Source organism: Mytilus galloprovincialis, chromosome 1 (assembly GCF_965363235.1).
Source record: "Mytilus galloprovincialis chromosome 1, xbMytGall1.hap1.1, whole genome shotgun sequence".
Lineage (NCBI taxonomy): Eukaryota > Metazoa > Mollusca > Bivalvia > Mytilida > Mytilidae > Mytilus > Mytilus galloprovincialis.
In genome coordinates this window covers 113,902,314-113,925,110 of record NC_134838.1, presented here as the reverse complement: position 1 = coordinate 113,925,110, position 22,797 = coordinate 113,902,314, and the positions used below count along the sequence as shown (strand labels likewise).

The window sequence follows — 22,797 nt, the reverse complement described above, 5'->3', positions numbered from 1 at the left end:
ATCCTAAGTTCTTGTAGTTAACTTTTACATGACATCGATACACCAGTAACAAACACTCCTACAGATCGCATAATGTCCATTTAGCTGAAATAACATAAAGACACTAATATAAAAAAGAAGATGTGGTATGATTGCCAATGAGAAATCTGTTGTACTGATTTGTTTATAATACCTGTTACCACAAATGATTTGTCTGAAGAAAGATTCATTACCGCAGAGTAATTGTTGGTCAAGTAGTTTATTATCATTCGTTCTTGACCGAATCAATACAGATTCTACAGATAACGGTAATTAATGTGTGTAACATATAAAATGCAGACCTAAATCCGAAATTCACTTTCTTCTCGATCACTGTTAGATTACCGTTTCACAAAATATTTTAGTTTACCTATTTACAAATGCATTTTCAATTCTATTTTCCATTCTCAATTTTATTTATAAGAACATAAAGCAAATTGACAATGTTAATATGTTACCCTATATAATTTTATCGACTATCATGTACATTAACATTCATTATTCATACATACAAGATAGTTCTGCGGTTAACAATTGTACTACAGGAGTATGATCTAAAATACATTTAATTTTGTTTAATTGAATTTGAATTCTATATCAACACCTTCATGGATGACATTACTCGATCAACTGAAGATAAGTTTTTATGTATCTATGCTGTCAAATGTGTAAAACAGTTACTCGTACTTTTGTTCAGGCACTGATAGAGTTCCATCCATTATTCAATATTGTAATAAGAGTTGTTACCGTTAAAATTGTTTTTCGTGTAGAGTAAATGTTTCCATTTTAATGACTATTCCTTTATTTATTAATTAATACATGCACTGTTTTATTTCTCATAATTTTTTGCAAGATATCATTTAGTTTGCTAGCACTAAATTGGTGACGTTTTGAAATTATTTGTTATGTTAAACTTAGTTTCAAATTGTATAAACATGGACTATTTGACATACGTACCTTAATGATCGATTATGTTGAGGTAATTTAAAGTTGTTGATTGAAATTTATCTTAATCTCCAAGTTACTTCTTTTTTGTTTTTCTTATCAGAATCAAGAACCCTAATTTATGGTTCGCCAGTTGTAATAAAAATTTTCACTGTTGTGGCCTTCATATACTTAATGTGATAATTATCCTTACAGTTGCCACGGTGTATGAATATACATTGTGAATATACTACATCTGAGTACATGTATCATGACCTATAAATGTCGAATCACTTGCCCTTTAAGCCTCGGTCACACCTTACCGGATAGTTCGAATGGACGCCTAACGGATAACTTTTTTTCAATCCGTTCATGTCCGTTAGACGTACGTTCTTAACCGTTAGACGTCCGTCCATATCCGTTGCATTCCGTTAATATAAAAAAGAAGATGTGGTTTGATTGCCAATGAGAAAACTATCCACAAAAGACCAAAATGACACAGACATTAGCAACTATAGGTCACATTACGGCCTTCAACAATGACCAAAGCCCATAGGCAAAGTCAGCTATAAAAGGCCCCGATAAGACAATGTAAAACAATTCAAACCAGAAAACTAACGGTCTTATTTATATAAAAAAAATGAACGAAAAACAAATATGTAACACATAAACAAACGACAACCAAAGCGTACGTTTTATCCGTCGACGTCCGTTCTGTCCGGTGGAAACTTTTGAGCATGTTCAAAACTTTGAAGGGACGTCAAACGGATTAAATATCCGTTGAACGTCTGTTTTGTACGGTACTCGTCCGTTTAGTATCCGTTTTGTATCCGTAACGTGTCCGTTATAAATCCGTTGAAGGTCTGGAGGATAAATTCACCAACGGACTTCTACCGGACATTTAACGGATAAAACGGATGTTGAACGAATGAGAAACGGACTTCTACCGGACGTATAACGGATAAAACGGATGATGAACGGATTTGAAACGGCTAAATGCTAATTTTGCGTCAGAAATGCCAATTATTGGTATGTCAGATTTCTTAAGGTTCGTGAATTCTTATTATTCATAATCAATCTTATAGAGTAAAAGGCACGTCTTCACAATCAATCAGCTCTTATTCAGGCCAGAAACTGCCCTTTGGTGGCATTTTGAAGAAAGAACCAAACCAGTTACACAGAATCATTTGAATATTTATGCGATTTACATGTATTATTATTGAAACCTTTAATTTTTCCGTATATCTTGTTCATCCGTTTTATCCGGCACTCTTCCGTAAGGTGTCCGTTTTATGCGGTACTCGTCCGTTGGATGTACGTTCGACATCCGTTTTGTCCGGTACGTTTCCGTTTCTCGTACGTCGCATATCTGGTGTGTGTCCGTTGTGCATTCGTTTTATTCGGTCAGTACATCAACGGACTCCCAACGGACAACTTTTATTTTCATCCGTTCGTGCTATCCGGTAAGGTGTGACCGAGGCTTTACATTTTACACTGCATTATTTTTAGATGACTATGCAAATATTGTGTCTGTTTGTTTTGTTCACGCATCGGTGACAATATAATGGAATTTGATGCGACTGTCATACAAGTGAGAGGTTTAGCTAGCTATAAAACCAGGTTCAATTCACCATTTTCTACATTTGAAAATGCCTGTACCAAGTCAGGAATATGACAGTTCCTGTCCTTTCGTTTTTGATGCGTTTTGTTATTTGATTTTGCCATGTGATTATGGACTTTCCGAATTGATTTTCCTCTGAGTTCAGTATTTTTGTTATTTTACTTTTTACATATAATGAAAAGTTTTCAAACTATGTTCCTATAATAACTAACATTATGATTTATTTTATAATTTTCAGACTACATCTGTTTCTGTATCCGTATTAACACTAAGTGCTATATCTGTGGAGAGATACTTCGCTATATGTCAGTTCTGGAAAGTAAAACCTGCTTCAAAGACTATAAGTTGTATCTTAGTTATTATATGGTGTGTAAGTTGTCTGATATCAATACCTCATATTGTATATATGGCCGAATTCATTACATTTCCGGAGTCTTTGACGTCGTTATTGACATATTGTAAAATTGAAATGGACGAGGACCACTATTTGGGCTATAATATGTTGAAGATAACAATGTTATATGTATTACCGGTACTGATCATGACGTTCACATACTCTGTCATTTCCCGACATTTGTGGAAAAATGAATTACCTGGAGTCTCAGAAGAAGGTAATGTTTTATATACTTTAATTAGCAGTATCCAATTTATAAGTTATTACCCCCCTATATGTCCAAATTCTTTTAAATTATTGATTCAATATTACTTTTATAATTGCGCAAAAGCAAATACACGGTTTGGTGGTCACCTGACAGAGGCAAGACGTACAGATAAGGTAACAAATTACACATACTACTGATAATGGTATCGAATTCAACACGGAACTTGGTAGTTATTGGTTATATTAATTATGTGGAAAACAAAGGGGCATGAAATAGTATCATTTCTAAATACACCATTGGTTTATATTAGTTATATATATAAAAACAAAGTTAGATTCTTTAATTCGTCATGCCGGCTAACACATTTGACCTCGTTATTTAAGTAATATAGATGTAACTGATCACTAATTAAAACATTATTGCGGTTCACACATTATTTGTTTATCTTCAAACATATTCCTCATTTAAGCATAAAGTTTTAACACTTAAACATGCAAGATGGAGGCACATTTGAAAAAAAAGTATTTCAAATACAAAAAAATCTACCTTTAATGAAAATATGGATTTAATGAATTCACTTTTCATATTAATGAAAATACAGTTTAGATAGAGGCAACAGTAGTACACTGCTTTTTGAAAGTTATTAATCGATAGAAACAAAACAAATCCAGATCGCAAACTATAAACCAGGTAAACACAAAAACTATAAGAGAAAAACAATGAAACAACAGAAACACTGAAATGAACAAATAGTTATCAAAAGTACCAGGATTATAATTAAGTACCCAAGACGCGCGTTTCGTTTACACAAGACTCATCATTGACGCTCAAATCAAAATAGCAATAAAGCAAAACAAGTACAAGGTTGAAGAGTATTGAGGACCCTAAACTCCAAAATAGTTGTGCCAAATACAGCTAAGGTTATCTTTTCCTGGGATAAAACAATCTTTAGTTTTCCAAAAATTCAAAGTTTTGTTACAGGATATTTATTAAAATGACCATTAAATTGATATTCATGTCAACACGAAAATGGTGACTACTGGGCTGGTGATACCTCGGGGACGAAACGTCCACCAACAGTGACATCGACCAAGTGGTGTAAATTGTTATCAAAAGTGCCTAGACTATAATTTAGTACGCCAGACGCGCGTTTCGTCTACATAAGACTCATCAGTGACGATCAAATCAAAACAAAAAACATTGCAACATACAAAGAAACGAGCAAGGCGATAACAATGCCATTTCCGGACTTGGTACAGGACATTTTAAGGAAAATGGTGGGTTCATGCTGGTTTTGTGGCTAGTCAAATCTTGCGCTTTTATGGCAAGGTTAACAATAACACTAAAATGACAATATTACTTGGCAGGAATACAGTACAAATAAATCCAAGAACATTCAGGATAGAGAAATACACAAATATACAATAGTACATTTCGACATGTATTCTAAAGAAAAAAGTAAAATCACTAAAAAACTTAAAATTCAAAACCGCAAGTCCCTAATCACATGGCGAAATCAAATGATAAAACACATTAAACGAATATACAACTGTCACAATCCTGCACTTGCTAACCACAGAATAAAAACAAACACGTTAAACACCATAGGACAGCACACAAAAATAGCACAACAAAACGTGATCAACTGATGAACGACTGGATCAACGCTACGAAAGTGACGTCATAGGTAAATTTCTAAAAATTTGAAACAGTTAAAGATCAGGTTTGTAACTATGTCATTAGATTATTTTATAACAATTACAAGAATAAGCACATAGAATTCTCTAGCTATATATATATGAAAAAAGTAGATGATGATTGCCAATGAGACAACTTTCTACAAGAGATCATATGACACAGAAATTAACAAATTATAGGTCACCATACGGCCTTCAAAAATTAGCAAAGCCCATACCACTATAGTCAGCTATAAAAGGCCCTAAAATGATAAATGCAAAATAATTCAAACGAGAAAACTATCGACCAAATTTGTTAAAACAATGAACGAAAAACAAATATGTAACACATCTACCAACGACAACCACTGAATAACGGGCTCCCGACTTCGGACAGGAACATACATACACAATGTGGTGGGGTTAAACGATTTAGCGGGATCCAAACTCTCCCCTAACCTAGTTGTAACAATACAACATAAGAAAGAAATATAAAAATCAGTCGAAAAAGGCTCAACTCATTAGATTGATACACATATAAATAGAATTTAGAATTACAACTACACTACTAGACGCGTGGATGAAAGCGGACTACTTTCTATCACCCGCAAAAAGGTATTTCTTATTGACACTAATGTTTAAAAGCTAGTGACATATTCAAATAGGGAAAGCAAATACCGGTTGTCTCACATTTCAATAAAATATTGATGCCATAATGTAACCTTTTGGGAAGTAACAAAATCCATTGTTTGTTGATTCTAATATTACTCTTTATTATTGTTCAGAAATAGGATGGGCATGGGGTATTAATAAAGCATTATAGCATGCGCATTTGCAATCTCTCGTTAGTCTGAAATTCGATACCATAATACCGGTATACTCATGTTTGTGCCTCTCATTGTAATGCTTTTAAATGTATACCCACGTTAGAAATGAATCCACTCATGAATATTTGTCTGGTTTGACTTTACTTTGTGCCATGTATTGAATAAACAGCTGTTCAATATGCTTCGAGTTTGCATATAACTTGTCCCCAACATCTAGGCGGATACACTAGTTGCCGGAAGGTGCATCAGGTGCAGTACCAGTAATGCCAATTCAAACCTAGATCTGTTAATCATAACCGTCAAAACAATATGTTTTACAATTGTATAAAATCAATCATAAATGAATGTATCGTTTATTCATCGACCTAGTTACCGACATTTTAAAGCTTTCGTCATAAAAAATATAATGAATGATAAAAAATACGTGTGTCGCGGAATTAGGTTCTATAATTGATATTCTGATTTATCTTCATCAACTACAATAGAAGTAAAGAGGATGGGAACGCAAAAGAATTGTAAATCTCTTCTACGAATGAAAACATAACATGTTTTATGCGTTTATTTAGTGTATTTTGAATTTTCTCCAAATAGTTGTTTCTGTTTTGACAAACGCGAATGCTTGCACTTTAAAAATGTAATCTTAAATTAGTCTGATAGGCTGGCGTATTTCAGCTCAATATTGCATATCCAATGAACTCTTCATCATTTCACTTTTAATCTTTTCCAACCACACATCAAACAATTTTTAATATTAACATTATCTTTAAAATAATCATTTGGATTGACCTTTTTATAGCCCATTTAAAACGAACATTTACTTTGAACTAAAATAACTGATATTTGATTTCGAACTGTTACAATAAATGATTAAAAAAGTACCGCATATGAAAAGAAACTGAGACATCTTATGGTGCTGAAATGGAAATTAAATCCTCGTCTAATACAGCTATTAACTCAAAATGTCATTAATATGCGATACGTACTTCTGAAGACTGTCAATGTAATTTTGCACAAATAAAGAAAATAAACTTTCATTTTGGATACAGTGACAGTTTAATCTTTTTTCCCCACAATCTTGAATACTGTTAAACCATATTGATTCTAGTTAATGCCAATTTATATATTTATACAGATCAACGACCAGGAAAATTCGCCACAAAATCTGGACCCGAGTCGCAGATGAGGTCGAGAAGAAGAGCAGCCAAAATGTTAATTACCATTGTGGCAGTATTTGTTATCTGCTTCTTTGTTGTTCATCTCATACATGTTTTGAGGTAAGCACATAAACAAAAGCAATAGAAGGACCCTAAAATCTATCACGATCAATACCGTTATAAACTTTAATCGTAACTTGGTATTGTTCCTTAATTGTTTAGTTTTGTTTTGTTTCTTTTATCTAAAATTAGTTTCATTAAATGGAAACTAAAACTATTTCATATATAAAAATTATTGTACTTTTTCTATATTCTGCTAAAACTTGATAATTTCGTGTGCTAAAGCTCTTTTCGGGATTAACTTTCATCAGGAATGCGTCAACGTAAACATTTACAAGCCAGATATGCATAAATACGTAAAAAAAAACTTACGTAGCTTAGTGCTAAAAAAAAGAAATAAACAGAACATCCTAAATCAACTGAGAATATTTTTCAGATGGATTTTAACCATTGGTTTCATATTTTTTGTTAATTCTTTAGCAGGATACAAATCATGTCAGTACTAAAGCCAAAATAACAAATATACATTACAACACGAAAAAAAAAAATGAAAAAATAGTTTTAAAATCGGGAAGATATGTCGATGACAGGGATAAAATATACCATTAGAGACGAAAACTTATACCCACTGAGTCTGACAAAGGATATCAATAAACCAACGTTTTCCTGAACAGACATTATCATATTCCTAGGTAACAATTACGCCCATCCACTCCTTCAGAAGATGCAATTATAGATACTAACCATAGACCCATTTATCACTAATCATATGCTTCCATTCTGCGACAAGTTAATTTTGTTCATTTATCAACCTGACATTTCTCTCATTGTGTCTCTTTGAGAGACAGAACAAGAATGAAACTTATTTCATTCATGCAAACAAGTGGAAATGCAAGGTTATACAATTACGATGTACCGTAAGGGTCAAGTATATTGATTATTATTACTGTGAACAGAAAGTGGTTTTTCTTACATTTGTAATCTTTGTAGTTAAGACTGTATTAAATACACTATAGGATGCTATAATATAGCAAAGTATTTTATAATACATTAAAATATTTCTATATTCTTTATACAGTGTATGTTGTCATATCGAACATAGTAATCTTATATAATTATCACAAACAGTAAATTGCATACAGAAAGATAAATGCAATTCAAGTATTTGATTGCATAAAGCAAATACGATTAATTGCGTAATCCAAGTGTACAAAAAACATGACATATACAATATGACAAATATTGTTAATTAAACATGAACATTGCAGGAAAAACTTGTCTATTTATATTGTGTGTAGTATAGCAATAACTTATAGTAGATCAACTGACACTAAAAGTTATTGTGAACTTCAAAAGCTATATTAGTTTGGCATTAGTCAATTGTTTAGATTAGGAAAATCAATTACTGATTATAAATCATCATCGTTAATCAAATTTTGGAAAATATTAAACTTCTCTCGAAGGATTTTATATTGGGAACAATATAAAAAGAAGTGTTTTTTTTTATCCCTGCAAGATTTGCAAAATCATTCCATTGCTAAAAGTTTTGTTTTTTTATATTTCTCTGTTTCAATGGAAAGTGAATGTGCACTTATTCTATTTTTTTGTTAGTAGTGATATCTCATATTTTGGTATCAAAGCCTACATAAAAAATGTATGTAAGGTTTTAAGTCAAAAGATGAGCAATACTTTTACTATAACATCTGAGTTAATATGTGTTATAAAATCTAATGTGCTCAAGTTGATTATTTTCTTGCATTTATAAAAGTTTCTATAATTAATCCTCAAACATAGTATATTGTGATACTTGAACTGCGTGTACGAAAGAAGTAACATTTTAGCTGATATGATTGATACTATGCTTGTTTATTTTTTATTGTTGGTTCAAAATGATATGATTAAAATGACTTGGCTTTACAATCTGTCGAGGGTTATTCCACACATCTTTAGTACAATGATATTTATAAGTAAAATTCATAGCTTAAACTTTGGACGAGATTCACGTTAGGTCCAAATAAAGGCAACAGTAGTATACCGTTGTTCGAAATTCATAAACCGATTGGAAAAAAAAAAACAAATCCAGGTTACAAACTTAAACTGAAGGAAACATATCAAATATAAGATGAGAACTACGACACAACACTAAAATGTAACACACACAGAAACGAACTATAATAAAACAATGGCCATGTTCCTGACTTGTAACAAGACATTTTAAGAAAAAAAAGTGGGTTGAATCTGGTTTTGGGACTAGCAAAACCTCCCGCGTTTATGGCAATGTTAAATTTAAAATTAAAATGACAACATTACATGACAGGACTACAATGCAAATAAATGGGAAAACATATAGGACAGATAAAAACACGAATAAATAAAGGCAACAGTAGTATACCGCTGTTCAAACTCATAAATCCATGGACAAAAAACAAAATCGGGGTAACAAACTAAAACTGAGGGAAACGCATAAAAACGAATAATTGCTATCAAAAGGTACCAGGTTTATAATTTACAGTGACTTGACTGTTAGTGGATAGTGTTGCTATCCCCCAATTGCAACTTATTCAAAATTCTGACCAATTTGCAATTAGTTTTATAAAATCAAATTGTTCAACTGGTCAGAAATTTGAACTAACTGCTGTAGAAAACCAAGTCAAGTAGTGAAAGTGCAAGGTGATAAAATAAAACATACTTACAATCCTTTAAGACTTTAACTCCACTTTAATGATGTTGTGACTTAATCAGTCTATCAGTTTGTATAGGTATATTATAGTCATTTCCATGCTGAGGGAACTGTTATTATTTTGAATTGCTATAAAAATGCTCAAACTAAGCTGTCATATAGTTTTTTCTTTCTAAAAGTATTCTATATTCATAAGAATCAGACATTATGTGATTTAAAACATGTCATATTCAGTAAGATATGTGTAAAATTGCAATATGTTTGTAAGAAGTGTCCGTGGGGAGATAATCATTTTTTCTTTCAAAAAGTCTTTATTCAAAAGAATTATATTTTAGGTTATCTCCCCATGGAAACTTATCAATAGCATATTGTTATTTCACACATATTTTACTGAATATATGATGTTTTATTTAAATGATATCTGATTCGTATGAATATAGAATACTTGTTCAATATTCTGACCAGTTGAACAATAATAATGGTCATGAATTTCAACTTTATCATAAAATTCCACAATGGCCATAAATTGGTTCTTTTATAAGGTCTATTTATTACGCCTCACTTTTATGTTAAACAAATCTTTTCATTAAAGAATAGAATAAGCCTCATTGTGAGCATATTATAGGTATGTTGTAAAAAACGATTCTCTGCTCTTTAAAAACCCTATACCATACAGGCACTCGATGCCGTTACTTATAATTCAAAATGTTTGTAGTCCAAAACATTTGCCAATGATGCAACTCAATCCACAGACAAGCTAAACACAAAATACGCAATGAATCAGTAGTGGCTGCTTGGAGAATACGTTACCAAGTTGAAAAATCTTGTATCTAATCCATTTGTCATTTTTAAACAATAAAATATGTTTAAACTAGTAGCTGCTAAAGTAAAATAATTGAATAGCTGTTTTAAATTATTGAAAAATTTACCAAATATGACTGTACAAAACACATAACACATACATGTGGGGTCATTACTTCGCAATTTTAAACCGATATTCCAAAAAGAACTATTCTATATTAATATTTTCTCATTGAATTCTCGTTCTTGAATTATTTACAAAACATGTGATACAAGTGGAAAATATCAATGAATTCTAAAAATATTATAATTAAACATAACTCTGTGAAAGAATTGTGTATTTACAATAAATGTTTTTTGAGTAATCCAGTTTTCAAATTTTACGACCAATCAAGTCAGTATTTTTAGCCAAAATTTTGAGAAAATGGGTTAGGGATACAAAAAATGATTTTACAAGAATCATGTACATCCCATATCATTTTGGTCGTTTCAAATTTCTTACATATGTATTTTTTCTATCATTTATAACAAAAAAATTGAAATAATATTCATTTCGTTCTTAAAAACTGAGAAAAATCACAAAAATACAAAATTGACAGCATGGTAAATTTTGCACAAAAAAGCGTCAAAATATGATAAAACTTTCTTATATTAACACCTACCTATAGTTTTTTTTTAAGTAAAATTTATTCAGATTGGTCCACTTCATCTTCATAGAAAGTATGAAAAAAAGTTTAATTTTTTTCACGATAATAGCCCCAAAATAGGTAAAAATCGATGAAAAATGGAAAAATCATCAAAATTGGGCATTTTCATAAGGCCGTAGCAAAAAAAAAGTGCACCACCATATGATTTTTTCTTTACCAATAATTTTGTTACAGTCTTATAAACCCAAAAAATCAGGTTAAGAAAAAAAGTTTAATTCTAGAAATTTTTGGCTCCTCAGGGGTGTACATCCTTAATCATTAATATTTATATGTGAAATTTGTAGTATTTGACATGGTTGAAAAGCATAAAAATGTCTGGGCCAAAAAATAACAAAACTGTACTGAACTCTGAGGAAATTTAAAACGGAAAGTCCCTTATCTAATGGCAAAATCTAAGGCTCAAACACTTCAAACGAATGAACAATTAAACCTTTTGAAACCTACTCCCTTTTCCGGCATGATAGGTTAATATGAATCTAGATAACTAAAAGGCAATGTCACCTAACCCGAATCTATATTTTGATGGAGTGTTAAAATGTGGTCTGAATTCATTGTTACGCTACTGTTATTAAATCTGGCAATTGATCCGTGTTACGACAATCAACTCTAACATATAAAAACAATAGTATAGAATTTTCTATATTCCCAAAATGTCTATTTCTAAAGAAATAAATCCTTTTATAAGTTTTTTTCGATTGAGAATTATTTTAATACTTTTCGTTTTGAAAGAAATCTACATTGTGAATTCATGTTTTGTTTTACATCAAGGCTTATTTAATTGCTAATTTTAAATAAATCAATTTGATATCAAATAACAATATATTCTTGATCTTACGAACTACGGACTTTCAAAATACTATATATGCAATATATGCAATGTACATTAATATAAATTGAATGTGTTTATACATGCGTTTCATATAATGTTCTTCTAAAAGAGATAATATACGCACAGAACTGAAATGAATACTAGTATACAAAACGAGTTTAAGGAAAGCAAAATATATCATTATTATGAAAATGAAACTCACGTTTTGTTCGTACTAAACGTTTGTCAGTCTTTATCTTCTCATAAAGACCTTCTTTTTCCACAAGAACATTAAAATTGAGAAAGGAAATGGGGAATGTGTCAAAGCGACAACAACCCGACCATAGAGCAGACAACAGCCGAAGGCCACAAATGAGTCGTCAATTAGCGAGAGACTCCCGCACCCAGAGGCGTCCTTCAGCTGGTTTGATTACAAGTGAAAATTAAAAAAACAACCTGATAACTTTCGAACAGAGAGAACTTTATAACATCTTGCAATAGTTTTAAAACAATTGACTTTTCAACACTTTACACAAGTGTTCCACATTCCACACTAAAAGAAAGAGTTGGTATTGTTTTGTTTCATAAAAAAGAACGTAGATACAAATACAAGTATCTTGTCTTAGAGAGGGATAAATCCTACTCTGTAAAGGATCACTCTGAAACAAACAAAAAATTCTCTGAAACTGACAGTATCACGATGCTTGATTTCTTGATTGACAACATACTTGTTACGTTCGGAGGACGTGTTTTTCAATAGACTGCCGGCATTTCAATGGGAACCAATTATGCCACTCTTCTTGCCGATTTGTTTCTTTATTATTATGAGGCTGACTTCATACAGGAAATTCTTAGGAAGAAAGATAAGAAGTAAGCAATATCCTTTAACTCTACGTTCCGCTATATAGATGATGTTCTTTCACTAACTAATTCACAATTTGGTGACTATGTTGAACGCCTCTATCCAATCGAACAAGAGATAAAAGAGGGACGAAAGATACCAAAGGGACAGTCAAACTCATAAATCTAAAACAAACTGACAACGCCATGGCTAAAATGAAAAAGACAAACAAACAACAGCGCACACGACACAACATAGAAAACTAAAGAATAAACAACACGAACCCCACCAAAAAACTAGGGGTGATCTCAGGTGCTCCGGAAGGGTAAGCAGATCCTGCTCCACATGCGGCACCCGTCGTGTTGCTTATGTGATAACAAATCCGGTAAATAGTCTAATTTGGTAGGTCACATTAAAAAAAGGGGGGAGGGGATTGTAGTTACGACATAAGGAACATATCCGATATCATATGTGAAACGGTTATTCCATAACGGTCAACCAACTCGTGATGGCGTCCGTAAAATTTACGAAGGGATGATTTCAACTTCACCATTTGGAACTCTTGGTTTAATAGCTTCCTTGTGAGCAGCAACCCTCTATCAAGAAAATCTTGATAGGAAATGCAAGGATAAGGATAAAGGATACAACAGATTCAGTTAAGTCGGCCTCATATCTTAACTTTTATCTAGAAATTGACAATGAGTGTCGGTTGAAAACAAAACTTTACGACAAAAGTGATTATTTCAGCTTTCCACTTGAGAACTTTCCATTTTAAGTAGCAACATTCCATCAGCACCTTAATGCGAGGTATATATCTCCCAATTGATACCCTTCCCTTGATTGCATTTCCTATCGTGATTTTCTTGATGAAGGGTTGCTGCTCACAAGGAAGCTATTAAACCAAGAGTTCCAAATGGTGAAGTTTAAATCATCTTTTCGTAAATGTTACGGACGCCATCACGAGTTTGTTGACCGTTATTTAATAACTATTTCACAAATGATTTCGGATATGTTCCTTACGTCGTAACTACAATCCCCTTCCCTTTCATGAATGTGACCTACCTAGTACGATTATTTACCGGATTTGTTATTACATGAGCAACACGGCGGATGCCAAATGTGGAGCAGGATGCTTACCCTTCCGGGGCACCTAAGACAACCCCTAGTTTGTTTTGTGTTGTTTTTTTTTTTGGGGGGGGGGTGTTGCTTATTCTTACGTTTTCTATGTTGTGTCATGTGTATTATTGTTTGTCTGTTTGTCTTTGTCATTTTCAGCCTTTGTGTTGTCAGTTTATTTTCGATTTATAAGTTTGATTGTCCCTCTGGTATCTTTCGTCCCTTTTTGTAAAGTGTTACTACGGTTCTTTCCTCCTAAATTAGTTCACTTGATAACTGAAAAGGATTTCTGAAGATTAACTCATATATAAAAGATTAAAATAGAGAAGCATGACAGTAGAACCCCATTTCTGATGTTGATAAAGTTTGATATGCACATATGTATACATTATTGTGTGCATCTTAATATGTACAATTTAAACCTAATAAAATGGGAAAATGAACATCATAAAAAAAAAAAACAATTACACGTGAATTAGTTTTGGTTTAACTTGAAAAAAGTAGGTCCCAAGGCTTTATTTCCATATGTTCATTTCCCTCGCCACCTTTCATTTAAAAACGAAAATAACGGACTAATTAGTCATACTCTTTAGTACTACGTTAGCTCCATAATCAATTGAATTTTATGTATATTAGAATTAGTCATTAAATTCCTATAACGAGACTGTCAACAAATATATTTTAAACACTATGTAAATGTAATTTCAATACAACAACACGTTTTGTAAAGTTATTATAAGGAAGATAATACTTATTGATAGGATGTATTTAAAAATGCAAAAAATACAACAAATAGTGAAATCAGCATAATTGCAACATAAATTAAAATAACAAAAAACAAAAATAGACTAGTATCTCAATTGTTTGTAAAACAATTGAAAGGTCTTTCCTGTAAAAGTGATGTTTTCGTAATGTACTTTGTACGACCTTTCGTTTGATATACAACAAGCGTACCTTCTGAAACTTTTCGCTTTTTACACTTAATAACCTCATCCGCCTACATTTTTAAGATCGGAAGTATGATATATGTAACACAGGGTAGATGAGCTTTCATTTAATATGCGACAACGCCATGTTCTAGAAAGTTTGATTTTTTGCACTTAATAACCCCATCTAACTAATGTTTGGAGGTCGGGAATTTGATATTTCAAATGTACACATCATGACCTTTCATTTGATATACAACAACCCTATCGTAAAAGAAAATTTATTTTTTGCACTCAATGACCCCATTCAACCAATTTTTGGGGGACGTCAATTTGAAATTTGAAATGTACGCTTTATGTTATTTCATTTGATATGCGACAACCTTACCATCTGAGAAATTTGAATTTTGGCACTAAATGACCCCACCCTTCCACCTGGGATGAAAAGGAGGTTTAAAATTTTCATTTTTAAGTAAAGTTTATTGAGACCTTCAATCTGATATATCAGATGACTCCATTTGACAAAGTGCCAAAAATGATGCAATATCAACGATATAAATAGAAGTTATGAAACTTACAAAGTCAATGCAAAATATGAAAATTTCAAATTGATTTTTTGGTGTTTTTTTCCATGAATTTTTTTTTTGGTATTTGGTTCAATATATAACTATGTTAACCTCTTCAATTTCTTAAACATTTTAAGTGGTAAGCTGTTGTTGATTCAGAAATACATGCCGCCGCTCGCAAAATTTCAAACTGCATTATCTCTAAAACGACAATAGATATCTCAAATCTGTTAAATGGTAAATGATCTACAGTTAAAGGACAACATTATAGAAAAAGAATTGGGACAATTTCAAAGTTCACCAAGGTAACAATTAATCATCAAATATATGATGCAATACCAAACTTGAGAACCGGAAGTCGTAGAGACATGGGACTATCACCATTCAACTCAGGACCACTTGACCTTTCAAATATCACAAGGTCAAGGTCATAGTATAATGTGAAGGTCAAGCTGAACTTTCATCATGACCTGACATTGACCTCAAATTGAAGGTCTTGAATTACTGATCATCTTTGCAGTTTATAGTAGGTTGATATCTGTTACCTTTAAAAAGATATACACACAATACTATACTTTTAAGAATCATCCCGTCGTAACTTTTGAAAAGACAGTCGGACTCTTTTGAGCTCAGTGTATAAAATGTAGAGCTCATCGAGAGGAACATTTTATATGCTGTAAGTATGCAGCAAACTCTTATCGTTTTTTTAATATGCAAGCTTGAAATTGCAGCGTTGTTTTTGCACTTGGTGACCTTTGACCTTGGGTGCAAATTAAAGGTCACATGAACTTAAGATTATTGGTGTAGGTCCCAAGTCTTTACGACTTCCGGTTCTCGAGATAAAATTTTTCAAAAATTGTGTATATTTTTTCAAGGGGAATAATTCCTTATAAGGGTTAACAACAAAATGATTATATGTGTTTATTAACATTGCCATCTGGTTTTGTACATGTTGCCGTTTTCAAATCGATTCTATCTTAAATACTTTTTGAGAAAAATGTAAAAGAAAGAAATTGCTTCAAGGGGACATAATTCTCATAGGGAATGATGAAATCCTTAGCAGCCTCATCTGGTAATACTTCATGATGAGGTCTACCGATGGTCCATATTTGGTCTTGATAACTCCAATAGAAACGAGGGGAGGCCATGTCAAACAAATGCTGGATGAAAAAAAAACATGAGAAAAACAATAAGGTCTTTCCTCGCGGAGAGGAAAGACCTTAAAAAATAACCTATGCAACAATCATGGCAATCCCCTCAATAACCAGGCGTTGTATCCTTGAAAGGCACCATCAAATTTAAAGTGATCATCACACCAGTGTCGCGTGTTTGAGCGTAAAGTCTGCTATAACTATAGTGCGACCTTGGCTAATCATGAGGGTCTCAAACGGTATCAAACTAACAAATTATAAATTACTATGCTTTAAACTAACTCTCACGCTGGGATTTTAAACGTAAAACCAAATCACAAGAAGACAGTCTATCATTTTCTGGCAGTTAATTGGCATTTCTTTGCTCTTACTTCTAAATGAAACGAGGAGGCATCAAAGTCAAATCGGTTAAAAATAAAACAAATATGTACATCATTGATATGAAACGGTGTTTCCAGTTTCAGTATCCTGATGATAATACAGTAATCTAAAATATTTCTGTTTAAATATACATTATCTATATTGCATATTTTGGAATTAAAACAAGACAAAACTCTTGTATTGTCAATTGTGGTTTTATTGACATTTTGACTATTGAAAATGTAAAGATATAATCTAAACTCTTTTTTATGAAACCATTATTGAATTAGAATATCCTAATGATCATGGTAATCACTAAATAAATATCTGAACAAATAAAAAAGATATAGTTCATAAGATTTTAAACATTATGTGCCAATGAAGAATTCAAACAGTGTATTGTTTGTATTGTCCTCAATGCTCTTCAACTTTGTAGTTGTTTGGCTTTTCAACTGTTTTGATATGAGCGTCACGGATGAGTCTTATGTAGACGAAACGCGCGTCTTACGTACTAAATTATAATCTTGATACCTTTGATAACTATTGTATAGTGTAGCAGCAATATATCTGAACGGCTGTGTGAAGAAAGAGATTCTGCCACAAACAAACCTCTATTTGGTAGTGATTCCGAGATGTTGGAGACTAATTTATTCCATCATTAATATTTTTCTTGACCGTTTTTTCGCCATATACCTTACAAACTATTAACGTCTGGTAGATAATTGTGTTTCTAGGTGAAGTGTATTGTTTTCAGACATTTGTATGTTAAAACATAACAGTTTTAATCTTGTTAGATTAACGGATAATATCTATGGGAAAGTAACTGTTATTACTAACAGATAACGGATATTGTTTACTGTTCTTTCCTCCTGAATCAGATCACTTGATAACTGAAAAAGGATTTCTGAAGATTAACTCATATATAAAAGATTAAAATAGAGAAGCATGACAGTAGAACCCCATTTCAAGGCTTATAAGATTGAGTTTGTTGAGTTCTTTTAAGTTCTTTTGAAGTATGATGACATATTTAGAAAGTTTATCTAAAAACTTTTCTGTGAATTCTGCTCCTAGTCATATTTAATTGTTCATTTTGTTTATATAAGGAGATATATTCAAATTCTCCAGTTTACATCACATGTTGTTTTGTAGATTATTATTGATATTTTGCCATAAGCGTTGAATATCAGTTTTGTTTGGTTATGAAAATCAATAATAAAATTATTGTTTGCTTTATAAAAGAAATAAACATTTAGGTATTACGTTTTATTAGTGAAACATATGGACTTACAGAACTTTAATTAAAGAATCAACAGACACGGCGTCCTCTGCCTCTGCTTTATTCCTCGAATTTGACATAAGCGGTCATTTCAAAACCAGAATCCGTGACAAACGAGACGATTTTATTTTAAAAATATCAATTTCCCTCTCCTAAGTAACAATATAGCTACTTCACCTGCATATGGGATATACAACTCCGATGTCATTCGGTATTCAAGTGCTTGCGACTGCTACTCGGACTTTGTTCAACGTCATCAGTGTTTAAGCAGAAATTTGATGTCTAAGGACATATCATCCTTTTTCTAAAATAAAGATAATATTCCGTATCAACTTCATAAATAATACACTATGGTCTTGAAATATAGATACTAGTTACTGACGTTATTAATTATTTTAATAATGTGTTATATTATTCTTTTATTTTTCATTGTGAATTATTACTTTTACTGTTAAGTCTTTTTGGTAATAAGAACAAATCAGGGCTGTAACCGAAACAACCTGACGTTACTGTACCACTTCCAGCATTGTGCGACACCTGTATTGTAAGGTGTCCCTTGTTAAAAAATAAGACACATGTAAACGAAAAAACCGACAACCCGGAATTAACCTTATAACATTTTATGACAACCAATTATAGCAGTATACACTGAACCGACTGCATCCCCAGGAAAAGAAGACTAATAGCTTAGCATTTCATACTTATAACTTTAAGAATGTACCAGTTGATGCACACAACAAAAAATCATCCATTTATTTATTATCAGGCAAATGTCTTTTTACATTTTCAAAGCACTTTTGTTGTACATTTTCATTGGTAAAAACATATATTGGAATTTATGTTTAATCGCCTACGTGATTACGATAAGACAGTGGTATTAAAATCATTTATCATTTAAATTGCCTATTATGATATTATTTTTCATCTTGCGTGAATTTTGTCTATTTATTATTGGAACCACAAGTCAGTTATTTCCGGATTTACGGTTTCTATCCGATTTGAAAATTATTGTTTTCTACATAAGTGAACTATTATACTTGATAATTTGAGTGCGCTCTCTACATTTTGACAAACATCTTTTGACAATGTCTTTCATTAGTAATGATTGACTTATTACAATGCTATTTTAACATAATTCTTATAAGGTATTGTGGTTTCATGTTTAGGAAATTAATTTAGTACCTACGAATCGTTTGTATTCCAAATGCATTAAATCTTCCTGGAAGTTAAATTCAGTTCAGTGTTTGTCTGGCAGACATTATGCATTTATAAGAGACCTGTAATCATGTACACTCATAATGTTCTTTGTTGACATATATCACTGTATTCTGAAAATGTTTGTTTTTGAAGATTTATTTAAAAAACGTGCAGAAAGTTTAAAGAGACCCTTAAAAGAAAGAAGCCATGACGTCCTAGTAATCTATATCACGCCCTTGCTTATATTTGTCTGACTTTTATCTAGCCAGGTAGGTTAACAAGGTATCTTTTGGAAGGTTTTGCTAAAGTTTATATCGCATTTACCTTCGTAAGACAAGCATTATGCCAACGTGTTGACAGCAATAGTTAATCCAGATTTTGTATGACAAAAGCTGCTCACTCTGTTGCCGCAAATATTCTTTATTTGGTTTGTAATTTTGATATAATTTAGGAGAAAGCTTACCAATAGGATCAATTAACTATTTTTGCGATTTTTCCCTTTCAGGTCTTTTGAACTAGTGAATAAGATATCAGATGAAAATGTTCATATTATGATAATGCTGTCTCATGCATTGGTTTATCTCAGCAGTGCTGTCAATCCGATTATCTACAATTTTATGAGTGGTGAGTTATGGAATTATATATTTAATATAGATATATGATCATTAACAGAATTCGAAACCAAGCACGTTTTAAGCATTATAATTTCATTAGAATCCATTGTATGCAGTTTTTCACGGCTAATATGTATGAACTAACTTTCTAAGCGTTCATTACACTATACAGTCAATATAAAAGTGTCTGGTCTGATGTTAATACATGCTTTATATTTAACACAATAAAACGAACAAAGATGAACTGAGAAACTTCTTATCCTTTACTTAAATTGTTCTGAGCATTCTGAAATCCTATCCAGGTTGACATCCGACTATAGCACTATCTATATTTAATTTTTATTTTAGACTGAAGCCTCCCAAAATGTTAAAGAAACAGTTAAATTTTAATCAAGATTAACAAGTTCCCTAGAGGAATCCGTATAGTCTATTTTTTTTAAACTGGAATTATATAATTAAAAAAAATCATACTGGTTTTTGGAAAAGCAAAAAAGTTTTTAATGTTAATGACAAACAATCGAGTATTTCAGATCTGGCATCTAAAAGCATTGTTACATTTTGTACACCTCTGTGGATGTTCAGAATATCACATCCTGTGCCTGACTGGAAAGTGGTAATCATGACAAATGAGACATCAAAAATAGTATTTTCTGTTTAACCAGCTGGCAAAAAATACTGAAGCAATGTTTATCTTGATCAATGAATCAAAGTGCATTTCATATTTAATTGAAAATGTTGCATCAATGTTGAAATCTGGTATTGAATCAATGTTGAAATGTGATATAAGATTAATGTTAAAAGTCGATAAATAAAGCGGAAATAATGGTTGATTCCGTTTATATTAAATTATTAATACAAAATTTATCAATGAATACGAGAATATACAGCCGATTTAATGGTCCTAAAGTCTGAATCAGGTAAATAAATACTTCAATGCTGAAACGGGATCATATTTTAATATTTTTAATTCCGATAGCTTCGTGCTAATTACTTTCCCATTTACAACAAAAAAAAAAACTAGAGGCTCTAAAGAGCCTGTGTCGCTCACCTTGGTCTATGTGAATATTAAACAATGGACACAGATGAATTCATGACAAAATTGTGTTTTGGTGATGGTGATGTGTTTGTAGATCTTACTTTACTAAACATTCTTGCTGCTTACATTTATCTCTATCTATAACAGTACTTTCTGTGGAAAATGTTATTGAAAATCTTCAAATTTTAAGACAATTGTTAAAAATTGACTATGAAGGGCAATAACTCCTTAGGGGGTCAATTGACTATTTTGGTCATACTGACTTATTTTTAGTTCTTACTTTGTTGTACATTATTGCTGTTTACAGTTTATCTCTATCTATAATAATATTCAAGATAATAACAAAAAAACAGCAAAATTTCCTCAAAATTACCAATTCAGGGGCAGCAACCTAACAACCGATTATCCGATTCATCTGAAAATATCAGGGCAAATAGATCGTGACCTGATCAACAATTTTACCTCCTGTCAGATTTGCTCTTAATGCTTTGGTTTTTGAGTTATAAGCCAAAAACTGCATTTTACCCCCATGTTCTATTTTTAGCCATGGCGGCCATCTTGGTTTGTTGGCCGAGTTACCGGACACATTTTTCATTTTTTTTAACTAGATACCCCAATGATGATTATGGCTAAGTTTGGTTAAATTTGGCCCAGTAGTTTCAGAGGAGAAGATTTTTCTAAAAGATTACTAAGAGTTACGAAAAATGGTTAAAAATTGACTATAAAGGGCAATAACTCCTAAAGTGGTCAACTGACCATTTTGGTCATGTTGACTTATTTGTAGATCTTACTTTGCTGAACATTATTGCTGTTTACAGTTTATCTCTATCTATAATAATATTCAAGATAATAACCAAAAACAGCAAAATTTCCTTAAAATTACCATTTCAGGGGCAGCAACCCAACAACGGAATGTCCGATTCATCTGAAAATATCAGGGCAGATAGATCTTGACCTGATGAACAATTTCACCTCCTGTCAGATTTGCTCTAAATGCTTTGGTTTTTGAGTTATAAGCCAAAAACTGCATTTTACCCCTATGTTATATTTTTAGCCATGGCGGCCATCTTGGTTAGTTGGGCGGAGCATCGGACACATTTTTTTAACTAGATACCCCAATGATGATTATGGCCAAGTTTGGTTAAATTTGGCCCAGTAGTTTCAGAGGAGAAGATTTTTCTAAAAGATTACTAAGATTTACGAAAAATGGTTAAAAATTGACTATAAAGGGCAATAACTCCTAAAGTGGTCAACTGACCATTTTGGTCATGCTGACTTATTTGTAGATCTTACTTTGCTGAACATTATTGCTGTTTACAGTTTATCTCTATCGATAATAATATTCAAGATAATAACCAAAAACAGCAAAATTTCCTTAAAATTACCATTTCAGGGGCAGCAACCCAACAACGAAATGTCCGATTCATCTGAAAATTTCAGGGCAGATAGATATTGACCTGATGAACAATATTACCCCTGTCAGATTTCCCTAAATGCTTTGGTTTTTGAGTTATAAGCCAAAAACTGCATTTTACCCCTATGTTCTATTTTTAGCCATGGCGGCCATCTTGGTTGGTTGGCCGGGTCACCGGACACATTTTTTAAACTAGATACCCCAATGATGATTGTGGCCAAGTTTGGTTAAATTTGGCCCAGTAGTTTCAGAGGAGAAGATTTTTGTAAAAGTTAACGCAGGACGACGACGACGACGACGGACGACGACGGACGCCAAGTGATGAGAAAAGCTCACTTGGCCTTTCGGCCAGGTGAGCTAAAAAGGAAAGGGCAAATGTACCTGAATGTTCTTCACACAACAGTGATCAATGAATTTGTTAC

At 32.2% G+C, this 22,797-nt stretch overlaps 1 protein-coding gene across 1 annotated transcript in view; it reads left to right on the top strand.

The window, feature by feature from the left end:
* LOC143052305 (orexin receptor type 2-like) overlaps positions 1-22,797 on the top strand; it is a 65,021-nt gene that overhangs the window by 31,860 nt on the left and 10,364 nt on the right. The window contains exons 2-4 of the mRNA XM_076225323.1: positions 2,802-3,174; positions 6,801-6,942; positions 19,817-19,935. Of these exons, the coding sequence (XP_076081438.1) occupies positions 2,802-3,174; positions 6,801-6,942; positions 19,817-19,935 (634 nt within the window). The remainder of the gene's footprint in view (positions 1-2,801; positions 3,175-6,800; positions 6,943-19,816; positions 19,936-22,797) is intronic.